At 43.4% G+C, this 19,095-nt stretch overlaps 1 protein-coding gene across 2 annotated transcripts in view; it reads right to left on the bottom strand.

The window, feature by feature from the left end:
* ERBB4 (erb-b2 receptor tyrosine kinase 4) overlaps positions 1-19,095 on the bottom strand; it is a 1,050,606-nt gene that overhangs the window by 602,387 nt on the left and 429,124 nt on the right. For both annotated transcript variants that reach the window (XM_056534264.1, XM_056534265.1), the window contains exon 2: positions 18,084-18,235. In XM_056534264.1, coding sequence (XP_056390239.1) covers positions 18,084-18,235 — 152 coding nt within the window. The remainder of the gene's footprint in view (positions 1-18,083; positions 18,236-19,095) is intronic.

The following is a 19,095-nucleotide window of genomic DNA, read 5'->3' as shown; positions in this document are numbered from 1 at the left end:
TACCTGCAGGAGAAGATGCCTGGGGACCTGGGATCTTCGCTGGAGCCTGCTGGATCCTGATCAGATAGGGAATCGACAGTGGGGGGGGGGGGGGGGGAATTGAAAGTGAAAGTAAATCAATCTTTACTGTGGCAACCACTAGGGGGGCCAAACTGCAGCTCCCAGCATGACCAGACAGCCAAAGGCTGTCTGGGCATGCTGGGAGTTGTAGTTTTGCAACATCTGGAGGGTCACAGTTTGGAGACCACTGTTACAGTGGTGCCCAAACAGTAGCCCTCCAGATGTTGCCAAACTACAACTCTCAGCATGCCTCGACTGCCCAGGCATGCTGGGAGTTGTAGTTCTGTAACATCTGTCCCTTCAGATTTAGCAATTTTCATGACATTTTTGAAAATTGCTGCTCTACTTTGAAGCCCTCTAATTTTTTCAAAAAGCAAAAATATGTCCATTTTATGATGCCAACATAAAGTGGACATATTGTGTTTGTGAAGAAAAATAAAATTTATTTGGAATATCCATTTTCCTTACAAGTAGAGAGCTTCAAAGTTAGAAAAATGCTAAATTTTCAAAATGTTCATGAAATTTTGGGATTTTTCACCAAAGAAGGATGCAATTAACGCCGAAAATTTACCACCAAAATAAAGTAGAATATGTTACGAAAAAACAATCTCAGAATCAGAATATTCGGTAAAAGCTTTTTCGCGTTATTAATTCGTTAAGTGACGGTGGTCATAATTGCGAAAAAGGGCTCAGTCCTTAAGGTGAAAAAGGGCTGCGTCCTTAAGGGGTTAAGAACCTATATCTGCATGTATGTCTATGAATGAGTTAACGAGTTATGTGCATTGGCAGTCTTATAACTAGGTTACTCCTTCAAAAACTATAGGATGGCACTGCAGACCACACCATCACTACAGCTTGAAGACTGCAATAAGCTAATATTATTATTATTTTCACATGGTTACTGCTTTGGTTTTTTGAGGTTGTATGGATTAATAAATGTGTTGGAACATGGTATGACACATGCTGCATGTGACACAGTACCAGTAAATCTAACTTATGAATTGCTTGCCCAGTCTTTGGGAGAATACCACCATAACCAGTAGAAAAAACAAGCTTGTTTGCTGGAAAATGAGCTTAATATTAATGGCGGCTGCCGTTATAATTCTGTATACTTTATGCTACAAGCAGCATTTTAACAATACTTCCCCAAGGCCTCACTATCCCATGGTGGCTGCAAAACTCTTTAAATCTGCATCATTTTCATATCTATAATCAGTGTCAGCAGTTTAGCAGGTTAAAATACACATCACGCAGTAACCCTGGAATTCTCTGAAGACCAGAACTTGACAAATAAGGGGAAAAAAAAGAAAAGAATATTGTTTGCTTTTTTTTTTCTTTCATTATTTGTAGTAAATTTGTGATATTAGCAGTGCAGACCCGCGATTATAGCTCCGCGCTTGCCTTCAATTAATTTATTTTAAACCTAGAAACAGGAAAACGGTTTTGTTCCTGGTGATTTAAATAAGAAAGGAGAAAACATTTTGGATTCCAGTCCCATTTCATAATTTATTCCTGATAAGAACAACTAAATAAAGAAAGAAAGCAAGGTGACTTTTCACTGTTCATGTATCCTGGTAAGAATTATTGCATTTTCCGCATGGCCGCATTATATGCATTCTTGTTAACTCCTTCTTTTACAGCTGTATATGTCAAGTCTTGCTTTTTCCACTGTGACCTATCTTAGTCAACTGAAGTTATAAAGGTTCGCCTTTGAGGAGAGCACCAAAAAGCATGTGGAGTCTCATAGGGCGCGCAATGCTCCGCTGGGAAAAATATATGCCAAAGTAACTCTTATTCAGTAGGAAGGAAGATTACTCTGTGGTGCCACCTATCAGAACTATTGTGCCTGCAAATCAATGCTCAGACCTTAAAACAGCCTTAAAACATGACTGGGGAATAGTAGACCTTTGTTTCGTAATATTTTCCCCATGACAAGGTTATCTCTGGTAGTTAGCCAGGACCCTGCTCTGCAGGGGCAGACTGACCGGCCGGTCCGATTGGACGTCGTCCAAGGGCCCGGCCGGGTAAAGAGCCCGCTGCCGCTGCTGAGGATCCCCAGCTTGTCCCGGACCCTAGCAGACAGCGCTGCCCTCACCTGTACGTGTGGTACACGCACATACAGGAGAAGGCATCCCTTTTGTGTGAGCTGCATTTGTTGCTTGCACAGAGGAGACGTGGCTTTCGCTCCCACGCAGCACAGGCGCTGATGACATCACTCATCGGCGCCTGCACAGTGGAGGAAGGAGGAAATGGGCCCCTGCTGCGCTCGGAAGTAGAAGATCTTGGACATTAGGTGAGCATTATTATTTTTTTCAACCTGAGGGGGGACTCTAACTCTGCTGTCTACACCTACTGGGGGAGGGGGGACTCTAACTCAGCAGTCTACACCTGCTGGGGGGGACTCTAACTCTGCTGCCTGCACCTACTGGGGGAACTCTAATTCTGCTGCCTACACCTACTGGGGGAGACTCTAACTCTGCTGCCTACACCTACTGAGGGGGGACTCTAACTCTGCTGTCTGCACCAACTGGAGGGGGACTCTAACTCTGCTGTCTGCACCAACTGGAGGGGGACTCTAACTCTATTGCCTACACCTACTGGGGGGGGGGGGCTCTAACTCTGCTGTCTGCACCTACTGGGGGGAACTCTAACTCTGCTGTCTGCACCAACTGGAGGGGGACTCTAACTCTGCTGCCTACACCTATTGGGGGGACTCTAACTCCGCTGCCTACACCTACTGGGGAGAACTCTATCTCTGCTGCCTTCACCCACTGGGGGGACTCTAACTCTGCTGTCTACACCTACTGAGGGGAACTCTAACTCTGCTGCCTGCACCTACTGGGGGAGGAGGAAAAACTCTGCTATCTACACCTCCTGGGGGGACTAACTCTGCTGCCTACACCTACTGGTGGCGGACCCTGCTGCCTACAACTAATGTGGGGGAACTGTGATGCCTACACCCACTACAGTGGAACTCTGCTGCCTACACCTACTATGGGGGAACTCTGTTGCCTACACCTAATGTAAGGGAACTCTGCTGTTTATACCTAATGTGAGGGATTATCTACTATGTTCCTGCTTAGCTAATATGGGGACAAACTACTAAACTAATTGGAGGGCTACCTACTAACTACATAGGGGGTTTTCATAATGCCCCTCCCAAGACTAGACTCTGGATCTGCCACTGGGTGGAGGAGGTGCTGGCTACCTACCTGACTAACTTGCTACTTTGTACCTGGATACCTAACTAATTACCTGCATACTTGCCTATCTAACTAACTACCTACCTGCATATTTTGCTACCTACCTGCATATCTGGCTACCTAACTATGTACATACTTGGCCTTCATACATTGCTGCCTAACTACCTAGCTAGCAACCCACCTACCTACCTGGCTAGACACCTACCTACATATATGGCTTCCTGATAAACCTACCTAGTTAACTATTTATCTTGCTACCTACCTACCTGCCCTTTTACTGTGCAGGACACCAAGGAGGGCTTTATAACAGTTAGGGGCTTATAGATGGCAAGATTGTGTAGAGGAGGGGGTGGCACTGGAAAAATTTAGAGTCTAACATGTTTGTCCTGTAGATGTTTAAAGATTGAACAGAAGAAAAGGAAAGAGGACGCCACCAATCAGAAAATACATAATTGTGAGTCCCTAGATGTAACTGTAATCATTTATATGGTGTACAGATTCTGTTTACAGCTGATATCTACCGCCGTATGGTCCTGTATATTATTTCTTATATTGTTGACAGATCCTGTACAGTATACTGGTCTGTGTATAGTGGTTTTATTTAGTGCAGTATGGTGGTATTATCCAGTTATTGTGTGGTGATAAATATTTACTCCTTGTATACTGGTTTTATTGTCATGCTAAATTATTTTACGTAACTAAAAGTGTTTCTTATATATAAAATTTAGTTTATTTTGTGTGTAGGGCTGGTGGAGGGATTTGAGTACAATAGGGGCAGAAGTGTGACCAGCAGCAGAGCATCGCAGGGGGCCCTTACTTTTATTGATCCGGGGACCCTGAGTGTTGTCAGTCCGCCCCTGCTGCTCTGTACTGATGATCTCAAAACCGCTGTTTACAGATGGGTGACTGACCTTCTAGGAAAGATTCTGGCTTGGCTATCATTCTCCTGTAATGTTTCAAAGCAGAGGTGTAACTTGTAGCTTCAGAATGCTTGGATGTATAGGGAGAGATGTATAAGCAGTAGAAAGAGAGAAGTGCTCATGCCGCTTTACAGAACACTGATGAGACCTCACTTGGAGTATTGTGCGCAGTACTGGAGGCTGTATCTCCAGAAGGATATAGATACTCTATAGAGAGTTCAGAGAAGAGCTACTAAACTAGTACATGGATTGCAGGACAAAATTTACCAGGAAAGGTTAAAAGACCTTAACATGTATAGCTTGGAAGAAAGAAGAGACAGATGGGATATGATAGAGACTTTTAAATACATAAAGGGAAACAACATGGTAAAGGAGGAGAGCATATCTAAAAGAAGAAAAACTACCACAAGAAGACATGGTTTTAAATTAGAGGGGCAAAGGTTTAAAAGAAATATCAGGAAGTATTTCTTTTTCTGAGAGAGTAGTGGATGCATGGAATAGCCTTCCTGCAGAAGTTGTCGCTGCAAATACAGTGAAGGAGTTCAAACATGCATGGGATAAGCATGAGGTTTTCCTTCATATAAGATAGGGCCAGGGATTATTGATAGGTTTCAGAGTATTGGGAAGACTAGATGGGCCAAATGGTTCTTATCTGCCGACACATTCTATGTTTCTATGACACATTCTATGATGCAAAATCTGCAACAGGGCCCCATTTGCCAATAATACTGGTCTTGTATGGGACAGATATGGGGCAGATGTGCTTTGGGGCCCCCTTAGGCACCAGGGCCCCGATGTGACTGCTACCTCTGCTCCCCATATACTTACACCCCTGTTTCAAAGCCTTTGATCTGAGCATAGACTGTAACTGTAAAGGTGGGAACAAGCAATCTCCCTTCCTTTTGAAGGAGAGCTACTTTGCGTATGTGTTCCTAGTGAAGGATGACATAGCCTCCAAATGCCTTTTGGTAGCCTCCAGTTCCCCAACAAAGACCTTTCTGTAAACCAGCATCAAACTTCCCTACTCTATACTGTAAAAGGGGCAAACACTTCTTTTTCTTTATTTAATATGTATTTATTTAAATATGTATTCTTCTGCAGTAGAGCCCTGCATCGGGATTGGGATCACACGGGTCCCACAGGACATTAATGGGGTTTTTGCGAAACGGAGCAAGCAGTCACAGAACATACAGAGGGTCCCCCAAAATCCTTCACAGTCCCACAAATCTCTAAAATGACACAGGGGGCTGATGAAATGGCACAAGCGGGTTATGAAATCCCACAAGGATGTAACGACATGGCACGGGGGGGGGGGGGGGGGGGGCTCTACTATCTATAAAAGCTGTGTCAGAATATTTGAATGCTTGAATGTTTTCCAAATCAATGAGAACAAAAAGAAATCTAAAAACTATCTGTACGGGAAAAAAAGACATGCTGCTGATTTTAGAATTTAAAATCCACAGGTAAAATCTGCTGACAATTCTGTTCCATGTTAAGTTACCTGTTGTCTGGCGATGTTAAATAATTTATAGCAAGGAATGAGTGCATCTCCATCTAAAACATATGGCACCCCTTCCCTGAGTCCTGCCATGTGCTTAACCCCTTAAGGACACATGACGTTCTCATACATCTCCATTTCCGAGCCCTTAAGGACATATGACGTATGAGAACGTCATGTGTTTTACCGGCCCCCCACAACCATCTGGAGCGGAGCCGGTCCCCGATGCCTGCTGAAATCGTTCAGCAGGCATCGGGGCATATCGCCCAGGGGGGTCATGATGACCCCCCATGTCGGCGATGGCCGCAAATCGCTGGACAATTCAGTCCAGCGATCTGCGGCGGATTCCGGGTCAATCGGGTCTCCAGTGACCCGGTGACCCGGAATTATTGGCTGATCGGGGCCGTCAGAGACGGCCCCGAACAGCCAGAGCCAGCAGGGGTGAGGTGGCACCAGCCTGGATTACCGGCCGACCAATCAGGGCGCCTGCTGCGGGTGTCACTCCCGCAACCCGCTCCGCCCCTCTTCCGGAGGACGTGAGCGGGTGCCACCTGTTGGGATCGGGGCCCCAGGAGCAGCGGCGGAGACGACGAGGGACTGACCTGTGCGGCGAGGATCGTTGGAGGTGAGTGACAGCCTCCTGCTGTTGCTTAGCAACAGCTCCCAGCATGCAAAAAGGGCATGCTGGGAGCTGTAGTTATGCAACAGCAGGAGGCAGACCACCACAACTCCCAGCATTCCCTTATGGGCATGCTGGGACTTGTAGTTTTGCAACAGCTGGAGGCACATTCTTTCTATGGAAAAGTGTACCTTCAGCTGTTGTGTAACTACAACTCCCAGCTTGCACAATCAGCTAAAGTGCATGCTGGGAGTTGTAGTGGTGCATCTGGTGGTTGCATAACTACAACTCCCGTTGGCTGTCGGTGACTGCTGAGAGTTGTAGTTTTGCAACAGCTGAAGGCACACTGAGTTAAGTAGCAAACCAGTGTGTCTCCAGCTGTTGCATAACTACAATCCCCAGCATCCCCAGCCAAAGTAGTATGCCTCCAGCTGTTGCATAACTACAAGACCCAGCATGCCCTTCCGCTGTCCATACATGCTGGGGGTTGTAGCTTTTGCAACAGCTGAAGGCACACTGGTTGCAAAACACTGAGTTTGTTACCAAACTCGGTGTTTCACAACCAGTGTGCCTCCAGCTGTTGCAAAACTACAACTCCCAGTATGCACTGATAGACCGTACATGCTGGGAGTTGTAGTTTTGCAACAGCTGGATGTTCCCCCCCCCCCCCCCAATGTGAATGTACAGGGTACACTCACATGGGCGGAGGATTACAGTAAGTATCGGGCTGCAAGTTTGAGGTGCGGCCGCAGCTCAAACTGCCAGCGAGAAACTACTGTGAACCCCCCGCCCATGCGACTGTACCCTAAAAACACTACACTACACTAACACAAAATAAAATAAAAAGTAAAAAACACTACATATACACATACCCCTACACAGCCCCCCTCCCCAATAAAAATGAAAAACGTCTGGTACGCCACTGTTTCCAAAACGGAGCCTCCAGCTGTTGCAAAACAACTACTCCCAGTATTGCCAGATAGCCGTTGACTGTCTAGGCATGCTGGGAGTTTTACAACAGCTGGAGGCACCCTGTTTGGGAATCACTGGCGTAGAATACCCCTATGTCCACCCCTATGCAAGTCCCTAATTTAGGCCTCAAATGCGCATGGCGCTCTCACTTTGGAGCCCTGTCGTATTTCAAGGCAACAGTTTAGGGTCACATATGGGGTATCGCCGTACTCGGGAGAAATTGCCTAACAAATTTTGGGGGGTATTTTCTGCTATTACCCTTTTTAAAAATGTAAAATTTTTGTGAAAACAAGCATTTTAGGTAAAAAAAATATATATTTTTTTACATATGCAAAAGTCGTGAAACACCTGTAGGGTATTAAGGTTCAAACTACCCCTTGTTACGTTCCCCGAGGGGTCTAGTTTCCAAAATGGTATGCCATGTGTTTTTTTTTGCTGTCCTGGCACCATAGGGGCTTCCTAAATGCGGCATGCCCCCAGAGCAAAATTCGCTTTCAAAAAGCCAACTGTGACTCCTTCTCTTCTGACACCTGTAGTGTGCCAGCAGAGCACTTTTCACCCCCATATGGGGTGTTTTCTGAATCGGGAGAAATTGGGCTTCAAATTTTGGGGGGTATTTTCTGCTATTACCCTTTTTAAAAATGTAAACATTTTGGGAAAACAAGCATTTTAGGTAAAAATTATTATTTTTTTTTTCCATATGCAAAAGTCGTGAAACACCTGTAGGGCATTAAGGTCCACATTACCCCTTGTTACGTTCCCCGAGGGGTCTAGTTTCCAAAATGGTATGCCATGTGTTTTTTTTTTTTGCTGTTCTGGCACCATAGGGGCTTCCTAAATGCGGCATGCCCCCAGAGCAAAATTTCCTTCAAAAAAGCCAAAAGTGACTCCTTCTCTTCTGAGACCTGTAGTGCACCAGCAGAGCACTTTTCACCCCCATGCGAGGTGTTTTCTGTATCGGGAGAAATTGGGCTTCAAATTTTGGGGGGTATTTTCTGCTATTACCCTTTTTAAAAATGTAAAATTTCTGGGAAACCAAGCATTTTAGGTAAAAAATATATATATTTTTTTTACATATGCAAAAGTCGTGAATCACCTGTAGGGTATTAAGGTTTACTTTACCCCTTGTTACGTTCCCTGAGGGGTCTAGTTTCCAAAATGGTATGCCATGTGTTTTTTTTTTTGCTGTCCTGGCACCATAGGGGCTTCCTAAATGCGGCATGCCCCCCAAAAACCATTTGTCGCTCTTTCCCTTCTGAGCCCTCTACTGCGCCCGCCGAACAATTAACATAGACATATGAGGTATGTGCTTACTCGAGAGAAATTGGGTTTCAAATACAAGTAAAAATTTTCTCCTTTTTATCCCTTGCAAAAATTCAAAAATTGGGTCTACAAGAACATGCGAGTGTAAAAAATGAAGATTTTGAATTTTCTCCTTCACTTTGAGGCTATTCCTGTGAAACACTTAAAGGGTTTAAACACTTATTGAATGTCATTTTGAATACTTTGGGGGGTGTAGTTTTTATAATGGGGTCTTTTATGGGGTATTTCTAATATGAAGACCCTTAAAATCCACTTCAAACCTGAACTGGTCCCTGAAAAATAGCGAGTTTGAAAATTTTGTGAAAAATCGGAAAATTGCTGCTGAACTTTGAAGCCTCTGGTGTCTTCCAAAAGTTAAAACTCATAAATTTTATGATGCAAACATAAAGTAGACATATTGTATATGTGAACCCAAAAAAAATATATTTTGAATATCCATTTTCCTTACAAGCAGAGAGCTTCAAAGTTAGAAAAATACAAAATTTTCATTTTTTTCATCAAATTTGGGGATTTTTCACCAAGAAAGGATGCAAGTTACCATAAAATTTTACCACTAAGTTAAAGTAGAATATGTCACGAAAAAACTATCTCGGAATCAGAATGATAACTAAAAGCATTCCAGAGTTATTAATGTTTAAAGTGATAGTGGTCAGAATTGCAAAAAATGCTCCGGTCCTTAAGGTGTAAAATGGCCTGGTCCTTAAGGGGTTAAACAGCAGTTTATGACCACATATGGAGGATCGCTGTACTTGGGAAAAATTACATAACTAATTATGACTGCTTCTCAGTTATCTTTATTATTATTATTATTTTCATTATCATTAAAAGGGTATTCCAGATTTTATTTTTTTTAAATAAAATTTTAAGCTCAAGGTTTTTTAAAATAGGAAAAACATATAAAACATATATAGGATAAACATATACTTAACTCCTTCACTCCCCCGCTGTCACTGCAGTCACAGTGTCAGTCCACCTTGTGCTACACTTAGACTTATTGGCTGAGTGGGCAGGTTCTTGTGCCAGCACCGACACAAAGAAGTGCTGCACAACAGCGGATGCCACATTGACAGCTGTGGCTGCAGGGGAGTGAAGGAGGTAAGTATATGTTTTTTTCTTTATTTTACAGGGCCTTAAACTGCTGCTTCACTGTTAACACAAAACCTATTGCAGTCAATGAGAGTTAAGAAAATTACATAAAACAGATGTTTTTAGCTTCCTGACCACCTTTGGCATCTGCATGTGTGAAGGTGAGCTCATATACTAGGGTAGTATTTCTCAACCAGGGTGTTGCAAAACCACAACTCCCAACATGCCCAGACAGTCAACACCTGTCCGGCTATGCTGAGAGTTTTTGTTTTGCAACAGCAGGAGGGAACCCTGGTTGGGCAATACTGTCCTATGGATATGCCATAAATGTACCCCTTTAATTGTTAATTGTTAATCTTAATCTTGCACGCCGCAATCCTACAAAGTCACTGTAAAGCAGTCACTTGTTATTTTTGTTTCCACATTTTGTTATGGAAATCATTATGGTGTTTGCTGATTACAATGCAATCAGGCATTGCAACATCATACGCCAGGGACGGCAGGAGCAGCAGAGAATAGAAGCACGGTCTCTAGCGGCTTAGGCATTTAAATGAAAAATGGATTTATTAGGTTGGAAGAGTATGCGTGAGCTGCCACCTCTGGGAGAGCCAGCATGATTTAGACTCAGCTTAAATGATATGTGTAATGAGTTTTGTAGTTTCATTTCATCCATAATTAGACAGAGATCCCAATGAATCGGGCTGTTCTACAACATGTCATGCTCACGGAGGATCCTGGGTCTGCCTTGGGTTACGTCTGCTTACAGTATTTACTGCTCAACACACTTACTTGTTTACTATGAGTTAACTGTTGATTTTTATTTATTTTTTAGGAAATAGAAATGAGGTAAAGTAACAGGCTGCTTTACATGTGGATGAATTGTAGCTGACATGTCATGCAGACTGACAGCATTTCCTCTGGTTGCCCCTCTCCCCTGGGTCAGAAGCTGCAGGCACATGGCTCATGTCAGTGGGTGACAGGTTTAGCTTGTATCTACAGTATCCCTCTTCCACTTTAAACGCTGCTCTTCTTATCAGCTGCCAAAACATCTGCGGAGGAAGCTATGGAAGGCTGCTCCATCATACTTCACAGATCCATTTGTGTACACTACAAGCATTATTTATTTACCGTATTTGTTTGTTTATTTATTTCATAATTTACTTATTTTATCTATTTATTTGTTTATTTAATTATTTTATTTATTTATTTTCATTTTGTGCTTGAAAATGGTGGAATGTAGAATGTTCCGAAAATCCAATGCTGACCAAGTTATAAGTGAATAGATCATGGCCACTGGAATGGGGATTGCATTCTGTGTATTTCTGCTTAAGCAATGGAAGCCCACCCTGTCACACCAACACTGGGTCATGTATGTCCTGCATCCGGAATAGGTGAACTCAGCCTAGATCTTAACACAACTGATGCCATCCATTGTCATGAGTTGTATGGCATCCATGGTCCATTGTTTCTGGATGTTGGACAGGGGATGCAGCAAGCTGCATTCCCCTGTCTGGTGCCCTCTGGCGTGTCCAACTATCCGGCATATAAATTGAGATGCTGGATGATTGTGAACTGTCCTATTCAAATGAATTTGTCAGTTCTAACATCAGTTTCCCTAGAGTTCATGCTGAAGGGAAACTGTACCAGACACCAGATATATGTGAACCCAGCCTTATAGAGCATATTATATAAGGTGCTGCCTAAGTACATCTTCCATGTAGCTGAGTAAATCTATAAATGTTGTTCAGCAGCTTTTTCATTACTTTTTTGGTAAATGAAGAATTGAAAATATACAGTACCAGTAACAACACTTCTCCAAAAATCAGCAGGGCAGATTTTGTAAGAACCCGAAGGGTTAAGAATCCCTGAGAGTGTTTGTTTATCTGGTTGGCTATGCCTAGCTCTGGGCTGGTCAGCTGACCTTGTTAGTTCACCTGTGTTGCCTATTTAAACCTGCAGTCTGCTTTAAAGCCTTGCCTGTGAAAGAGCTTGCTCAAGTAACTAGCTTTTATTATCTGTATTCCTGATCTTCGGGTATTTGTGACTTTCTTGCTTGGCCTCCTGACTCTTCTCTGTATTTGCGACTTGGCACCTTTGACAACTCCTGGTATTGACTCGGCTAGTGGACCTTGACTTATTGTGTTTGTGTTTGTGTGTGTGTAGTATTATTTCTGTTAGTCTCTGTGTTTTCTTACTGTATCCCAACCTGTGTCTGTATTGTAGTTTATTTTGTTGACAGTGACTTCCATTGGTATTGACTCGGCTAGTGGACCTTGACTTATTGCGTGTGTGTTTGTGTGTGTGTGTAGTATTATTTCTGTTAGTCTCAGTGTTTCCTTACTGTATCCCAACATGTGTCTGTATTGTAGTTTATTTTGTTGACTTCCATTTTGGTGACTTCCATTACATATTCAGGGAGGGACTGTCACCATGGTTGTCAATCCACTATTTAGGGTGGATAGGCAAATAGCAGGGATAGAGGGAGTGGGTGAGATCAGTACTGCATTCCTTCCCTGCCCATACGTGACAGATTTAGTATTAAAAATGCACCAGAATTTGGGTGGCCAACATGACTTGCCACATTTATAATGAGTTTTAGTCACTTTTTTGGACACTTTTTATCTGTGCCCAAGAAAAGGGGCACAGATTGGAAGATAAAGGAGTGGCTTGTGTTTGTCTCCATGCTCGAAAAATTGTACAAAAAATTTGATGTAACATTTTGAATTAAAGTAAGACAACTAAAAGTTGGTCTAAACTTAGACTAGACAGTCTAGAGCATGGAGCATTTCCAAACTGTGTTTGTCACACAATTAATGTAATTGGGTTGGAGCAGCAGTGTAATTAAAACCTTCTTATGCATGCACCAAAGACTGAACTACTGTGTTGCAAAATGATGCATTTCTAAAAATGGTGTCACCAACATGAAAAATTTGGAAAGCTCTGGAAAGCTCAGAGGGCAGTAGTGTAAAGAAAATGTTCTTATGCATGCACCAAAGACTGAACTACTGTGTTGCAAAATGATGCATTTCCAAAAATGGTTTCACCAACATGAAAAATTTGGAAAGATACATTTGGAGATAAATTTGGAGATAAGCCAGATTGATCAAACAGTATGTGCCACTGTGGAAAATCTGGTGCATTCTATACTGCCTGCTTATGGTGCCTACTGCCAAGTGCTCCCTTTTCTTGTTTTGGCACATAGTAAATGCCCACTCAGCCAATCACTGGTTAAGGCAGGTCCCCGATATGGCCAGTGATTGGCTGTGTGGGAAGCGCTGGGCACTGGGGATCAGCACCGCCAATTAACACCAGCAGGAAATCAGCAGTAGGTGAGTGCTTGTTTCTGTATCATCCTACCTGAGTCATTTTAAATATAGAATTAACTCTGACATTCCCTTATAGTTTCCCTTCCCAGTTAAACAGTCAAATACAAATTTTTGTTATTTCCAGTGACCCATTATTTTGTTAGGGAAAAAACTTAACCTTAATCAGGGTGCTCACCCCCATATCATAGGCACAGCAACATAATAGCTAGACACTAGGAACCAGTGGCGTAGCTATAGAGGTCGCAAAGGTCGCCACTGCGACCGGGCCCCATACACTATACCCCCACTACACTATACAACAGCTGCAGGTCGGGCCCTCAGGCACAGCCCGAGGTCCCGAGCCTGAAAATAAGGCTTGTTGCTGCGACTACACCAGGCCCAGTGCTTGCCTCACATCAACATCCCCCTCCCCGGCAATAACCTCAACACCCCCCACCCCCCCGCAAGCCTAAACCACAACCCATAAGCCCCATACCACAACCCCCCTCACCCCCCACCCCCGCATGCACGCTGGCACTCACCGTGCACAGGCTCCTGATGCCTGCAGCAACGGCCTGTGAGCGCAGCGCTGCCTTTTCCAGCACCCGAACACCCGCAGGTCCTGATTCAAATCATCTTAATGGCAGCCGCAGGTGAGAGGGGGATATTGGATATGAAATTTGGGGTCCAGAGGAGCGGGAGCTGGGGGGAAGGGGGGGGGTCGGTTGTCGTCAGGTATGAGTGTTGGAGATTTGGGGTCCGGAGGCAGCTTGTGTATGAATGGTGTGTGTGTATGTACTGTATGTATGATGTGTGAATGATGTGTGTGTATGTACTGTATATATGATGTATGACAGATATGTGTGTATGTATTGCATGTATGTTGTGTGAATGGTGTGTGTGTATGTACTGTATAAATGATGTGTGTATGTACTGTATGTATGATGTATGAATGATGTGTGTATGTACTGTATGTATGATGTATGAATGATGTGTGTGTATTTACTGCATGTATGATGTGTGAATGATGTGTGTACTGTATAAATGATGTGTGTATGTACTGTATGATGTATGAATGATGTGTGTATGTCCTGTATGTATGATGTGTGAATGATGTGTGTATGTACTGTACAAATGATGTGTGTATGTACTGTATGTATAATGTATGAGTGATGTGTGTATGTACTGTATGTATGATGTATTAATGATGTGTGTACGTACTGTATGTATGATGTATGAATGATGTGTGTGTGTATGTACTGTATGTATGATGTGTGACTGATGTTTGCGTATGTACTGTATAAATGATGTGTGTATGTACTGTATGTATGATGTATGAATGATGTGTGTTTATGTACTGCATGTACGATGTGTGTGTATGTACTGTACACATGATGTGTGTATTTACTGTATGTATGAATGATGTGTGTGAATGATAGATGTTGTGTAAGCAAGATGTATATGTATGATGTGTGGAGATGTGTGTAAGCTATAAGGATGTATGTATGTATGAAGATATATTATGTGGGGGGGATCTGGAGGTGGCAGGTGTACATATGATATGTGTTTTTGTATGTCGTGTGTGTATGTATGCATTATGCATGTGTGGGGGCAGAGGTGGCGTGTGTATGATGTGTATGTACTGTATGTATGATGTATGAATGATGTATGTGTACGTACAGTTTGTATGAATAATATGTGTGTATGAATGGTGTGTGTATGAATGATAGATGTGCTTAAGCAAGGTGTATGTACGTATGTATGACGTGTGTAAGCTAGAAGGATGGATGTATTATGTGGGGGTATCTGGAGGTGGTGGGTGTATGTATGATATGTGTTCATGTATGATGTGTATGTATGATGTGTGTGTATGTATTTGTTATGCATGTGTGGGGGGTGTAGGCGGCATGTATATGTATAATGTGAGTGTATGTACTGTATGTATAATGTATGAATGATGCGTATGTACCGTATGTATGATGTATGAATGATGTGTGTGTTTGAACGATGTGTGTGTATTAATGATAGATGTGTGTAAGCCGGATGTATGTATAATGTGTGGAGATGTGTGTAAGCTAGAAGGATGTATGTATGGTGGGTGGAGAGTATTATGCGGGGGAATCTGGAGGCGACAGGGGTATGTACGGTATGTGTTTATGTATGATGTATGTGTAGGTATGATGTGTGTATGTATGTATTATGCATGCGTGGGAAGGGGGAAGGGGGCGGAGGTGCCGGGTGTGTGTATGTATGATGTGTGTATGTATGATGTGTGTATGTATGATAGATGTGTGTAAGGCTGCTTTCACACTATAAAGTTGCTCCATTTTAAAGACCCGCTATAATGTCCCGTTAGGAAAACCCTTAAAAATGGCCATGAAACGTCCGTTACAAAATCCCATACGGCCGTTACAAAATCCCATTCAAGTCTATGGGATTTTGTGATTAGCCGTTATCACCCGTTGTAGCCCGTTATGAATAACGGACGTTATTTGTGACGGGAGAAAAAACGTTATGTGGACAAATTTTTCTCCCGTCACAATCAACATCCGTAATTCATAACGGGCTATAACGGGTGATAATGGCTTATCACAATATCCCATAGTCTTGAATGGGATTTTGTAACAGCCATATGGGATTTTGTAATGGCCGTTTAACGGCCATTTTTAAGGGTTTTCCTAACGAGACATTATAATGGAGCAACTTGATAGTGTGAAAGCAGCCTAAGTTAGATGTGTGTGTGTGTGTATCTGTGATATGTGTATGCCAGGAGTATTGGGTATGGGTCCGGACTTTGGGGTCTGGAGAGTTGGCAGGGGAGCCTGGAGTGGAATTTTCGGGTCTGGGGAGGGGGCAGAGGAGCCTGGAGAGAACTTAGTGGTCTAGGGAGGAGGGAAGAGGAGCATGTAGGAGGACTTGTGGGTCTGGGGGGGGGGGGGGGGGGGGGGGTTGGAACAGAGAAGCCAGGAGGAGGAGAGAGGGGTCTGGAGTAGGACAGGTGTGAGTCAGCTAAACTGAGAAGAAACAGTGTGTAACAGTATTAGTATTATTGTTATGGAGCGATTATTATATTTGGAAGGTACGGTGTGTGGCAGGGTTATATTTAGGGAGAACAGTAGGTGGCAGTATTGTATTCAGGGGGTACAGTATTTAGCAGAATAATAATGACTATTGTCTTTATACAGAGGATGAGGATCTAGTGACAAAGGGGGAGATTTATCAAAACCTGTGCAGAGGAAAAGTTTCCCAGTTGCCCATAGCAACCAATCAGATCGCTTCTTTAATTTTTCAGAGGCCTTGTTAAAAATGAAAGAAGCAATCTGATTGGTTGCTATGGGCAACAGGGCAAGTTTTCCTCTGGACAGGTTTTGATAAATCTCCCCCAAAGTGAGGAGCCTATGATGCCCAGGAGTCAGATTCTGCAGAGAAGATGCAGCTAGAAGAAGACCTGGCGTCTGGACCAGATGGAGAAGAAAAGAAAAGACAACAGAGAAGACATCACTCAGGTCACTGATATCATTGTGTATTCTCCTGACTGTCCCATCAGCTGGAGTCATTTGTAAATTCCGCAATGATGATGGGTGACGTACCCTAATCTGTGGCTCTCCAGCTGTTGCAAAACTACAACTCCCATAATGCCTGAGACTCTCCAGACATAATGGGAGTTATATCTTTACAACAGCTGGAGACCAACTGGAACCAAGGTGATTGGTGAGGGTCTCAGCAGTTGGACCCCCACCAGAAAAATAGGCTGCTTATTCTTAAATAACCAGACCGATGTTTTGTCAGTCTGGCCCTGCCTATTAGTCACTTATATCATTGTGTATTCCCCTGACTGTGTCCGACCAGTGCTGATATCTTTGTGAGGCCGAGTAAGGAGTCATCTGGGATTGGGGAAGCGGGTCGTCAGGTGGTCAAATTTTCGCACCAACAACTTCCAATATCTCAGCTTCACATTTTGTTTAAGGGTATGTTCACACGTGTATTTTTGCTCCAGATCTGCTGCAGATTTGCTCCTGCAGATTTTGCTGCTCATTAACTCCAATAGGTAGCAAAATCTGCTACAGCAAATCTGTGCAAATCTGCAGCAGAAAATACAAATGTGAATTTACTCTGAGAGTATATTTACACATACAGTATTCTGTGCAGATGAAAGGCGCAGAATTTTATGCTGCAGATTTGAATGTAAACGAAATGATTGTACAGTGACCCCTCGACCTACGATGGCCCTGACATATGATAATTTCAACATGCGATGGCCTCTCAGAGCTTTTGTAGTTGGGGCCATCGCATAAACGGCTATCCGGCAGCGCAGACTGCTTCAGCTGCCACCGGATAGCCTTTTATGGTGCCCCGTGAGCTCCGCTGATGATCTCAGGGCTCCGGCGCGTCCTCTTCGGGATCCCCTGCATCGTCGGCAATCTCCATCGTCATCATCATGTCGCTGCACACGCCGTCCCGTCATCCAATAGGAGCGGCGTGCGTAGCGACGTGATGGCGGCGACGGAGAGCGCGGATGCCGGGGAAGCAGAGGCCTTACCGGAGCGTCGGGGACACCCGGGGACGCGGCGACAGCGATGGAGGGCGACATCCCGGGCAGCAGAGACGAGCAGTGACGGTCCGGAGCAGCGGGGACAGGTGAGTACAACTTCCTCTAACAGTGGTCTACAACCTGCGGATCTACAGATGTTGCAAAACAGCAACACCCAGCCAACAGCTGTCCGGGCATGCTGGGTGTTGTAGTTTTGCAACATCTGGAGGTCCGCAGGTTGTAGACCACTGTCCTATACTTTACATTGCACGGATCCCTCAACATGCGATGGTTTCATCAAACAGTCCGTTTGGAGCGAATTACCATCGTATGTTGAGGGACCACTGTATAAGGGTACGTTCACACGTACAGGATCCTGCGCAGATTTGATGGGCAGGATTTGTAACTGCAGATTAGAAGTTGCACTCAGTCATTTAGTTTACATTGAAATCTACAGCAGAAATATATATATATATATATATATATATATATATATATATATGTACATTTTTGCCATAAAAAAAGAACTAATAAACATGTTAACATGAAAAAAAAAAGAACTTTACCCGGAGGAAACTAAGGTTGCGCCCATGCTCGATGCTAGTGATCTCCAGATTCCCCATCACAACTTCACAGTTCTCATAATACTTGCGTAAGGACTTGTACTGTTGATCCAGATCAGACAGAGAGCTCAGTTTGTTCTCCGTTCCTGCACATACTGAAAGAGAAAAAGGCACGGTGTAAGAATATATTACTGTATGTGCAACAGGCAATGACTTCTCTCATAGGATATAGGTTGGGCATAGTAATCTTATCACAAATGCCTACATGCATAAATAACTGAAACAAAAAATGTTGCATCCCAAATTTATGTCTAGAGGTAAAAAATATTTCTTGCAAATATCACCAATGACTAGGAGCTCCAACCAATAGGTCATATTGTAACCATATTTCCATCTATGCTGGTGTGTGTTGTATGCCCCCTGTCTACTCCCCTATTGACTTGACAAGTGTAGATCATGTTTCCCAGAACGCCATAATCAACCCAAGCCCATTGCCTATGATAAAAAAAGAAGAGAACAAACAGTAAATTTACTTCCTAATAAAAATTTTCTCTGGATGCTAACTTGGGGCGGGGCATATTGTAAGTGGTTGTTGACACTAATAGTCATAAAGACCTCTAACAAAATGAGATTTGTACATAGCGATTTATGAATGCAACTCTTTTAGGAATGTGTTTGTTGCATATAAATGAAGATCAGTACATAAATCAATCATCTGTCCGTTGTGTACAGAATGTATCTGTGCTTAGTTTACAAAGTCTAGTCTACTGTGTTGACATATATCAAGATGCTCCAGCACCCAAAGTCTGCTCTTTACTCAATTGCATCATCTGTTATTTTCCATCAGTGTCAGGACCGATTTATCTCTATCTGCAGCGATAACATGGCTTTGTTAATCCTGCCGTACTTGCGAGTAAAGGAAATGTTCCATTGACCCAGACACATGCTGCCAAGCCCAGTACGGCAGACTGGTTAATGTTATTCCTTATCCTCTCCCCAAGGAAAACTTCAAACA

This window comes from Hyla sarda, chromosome 8, assembly GCF_029499605.1.
Source record: "Hyla sarda isolate aHylSar1 chromosome 8, aHylSar1.hap1, whole genome shotgun sequence".
Taxonomy (NCBI): Eukaryota; Metazoa; Chordata; class Amphibia; order Anura; family Hylidae; genus Hyla; species Hyla sarda.
Note: the sequence above shows the minus strand (reverse complement) of the source record. Positions and strands in the feature narration are given on the sequence as shown.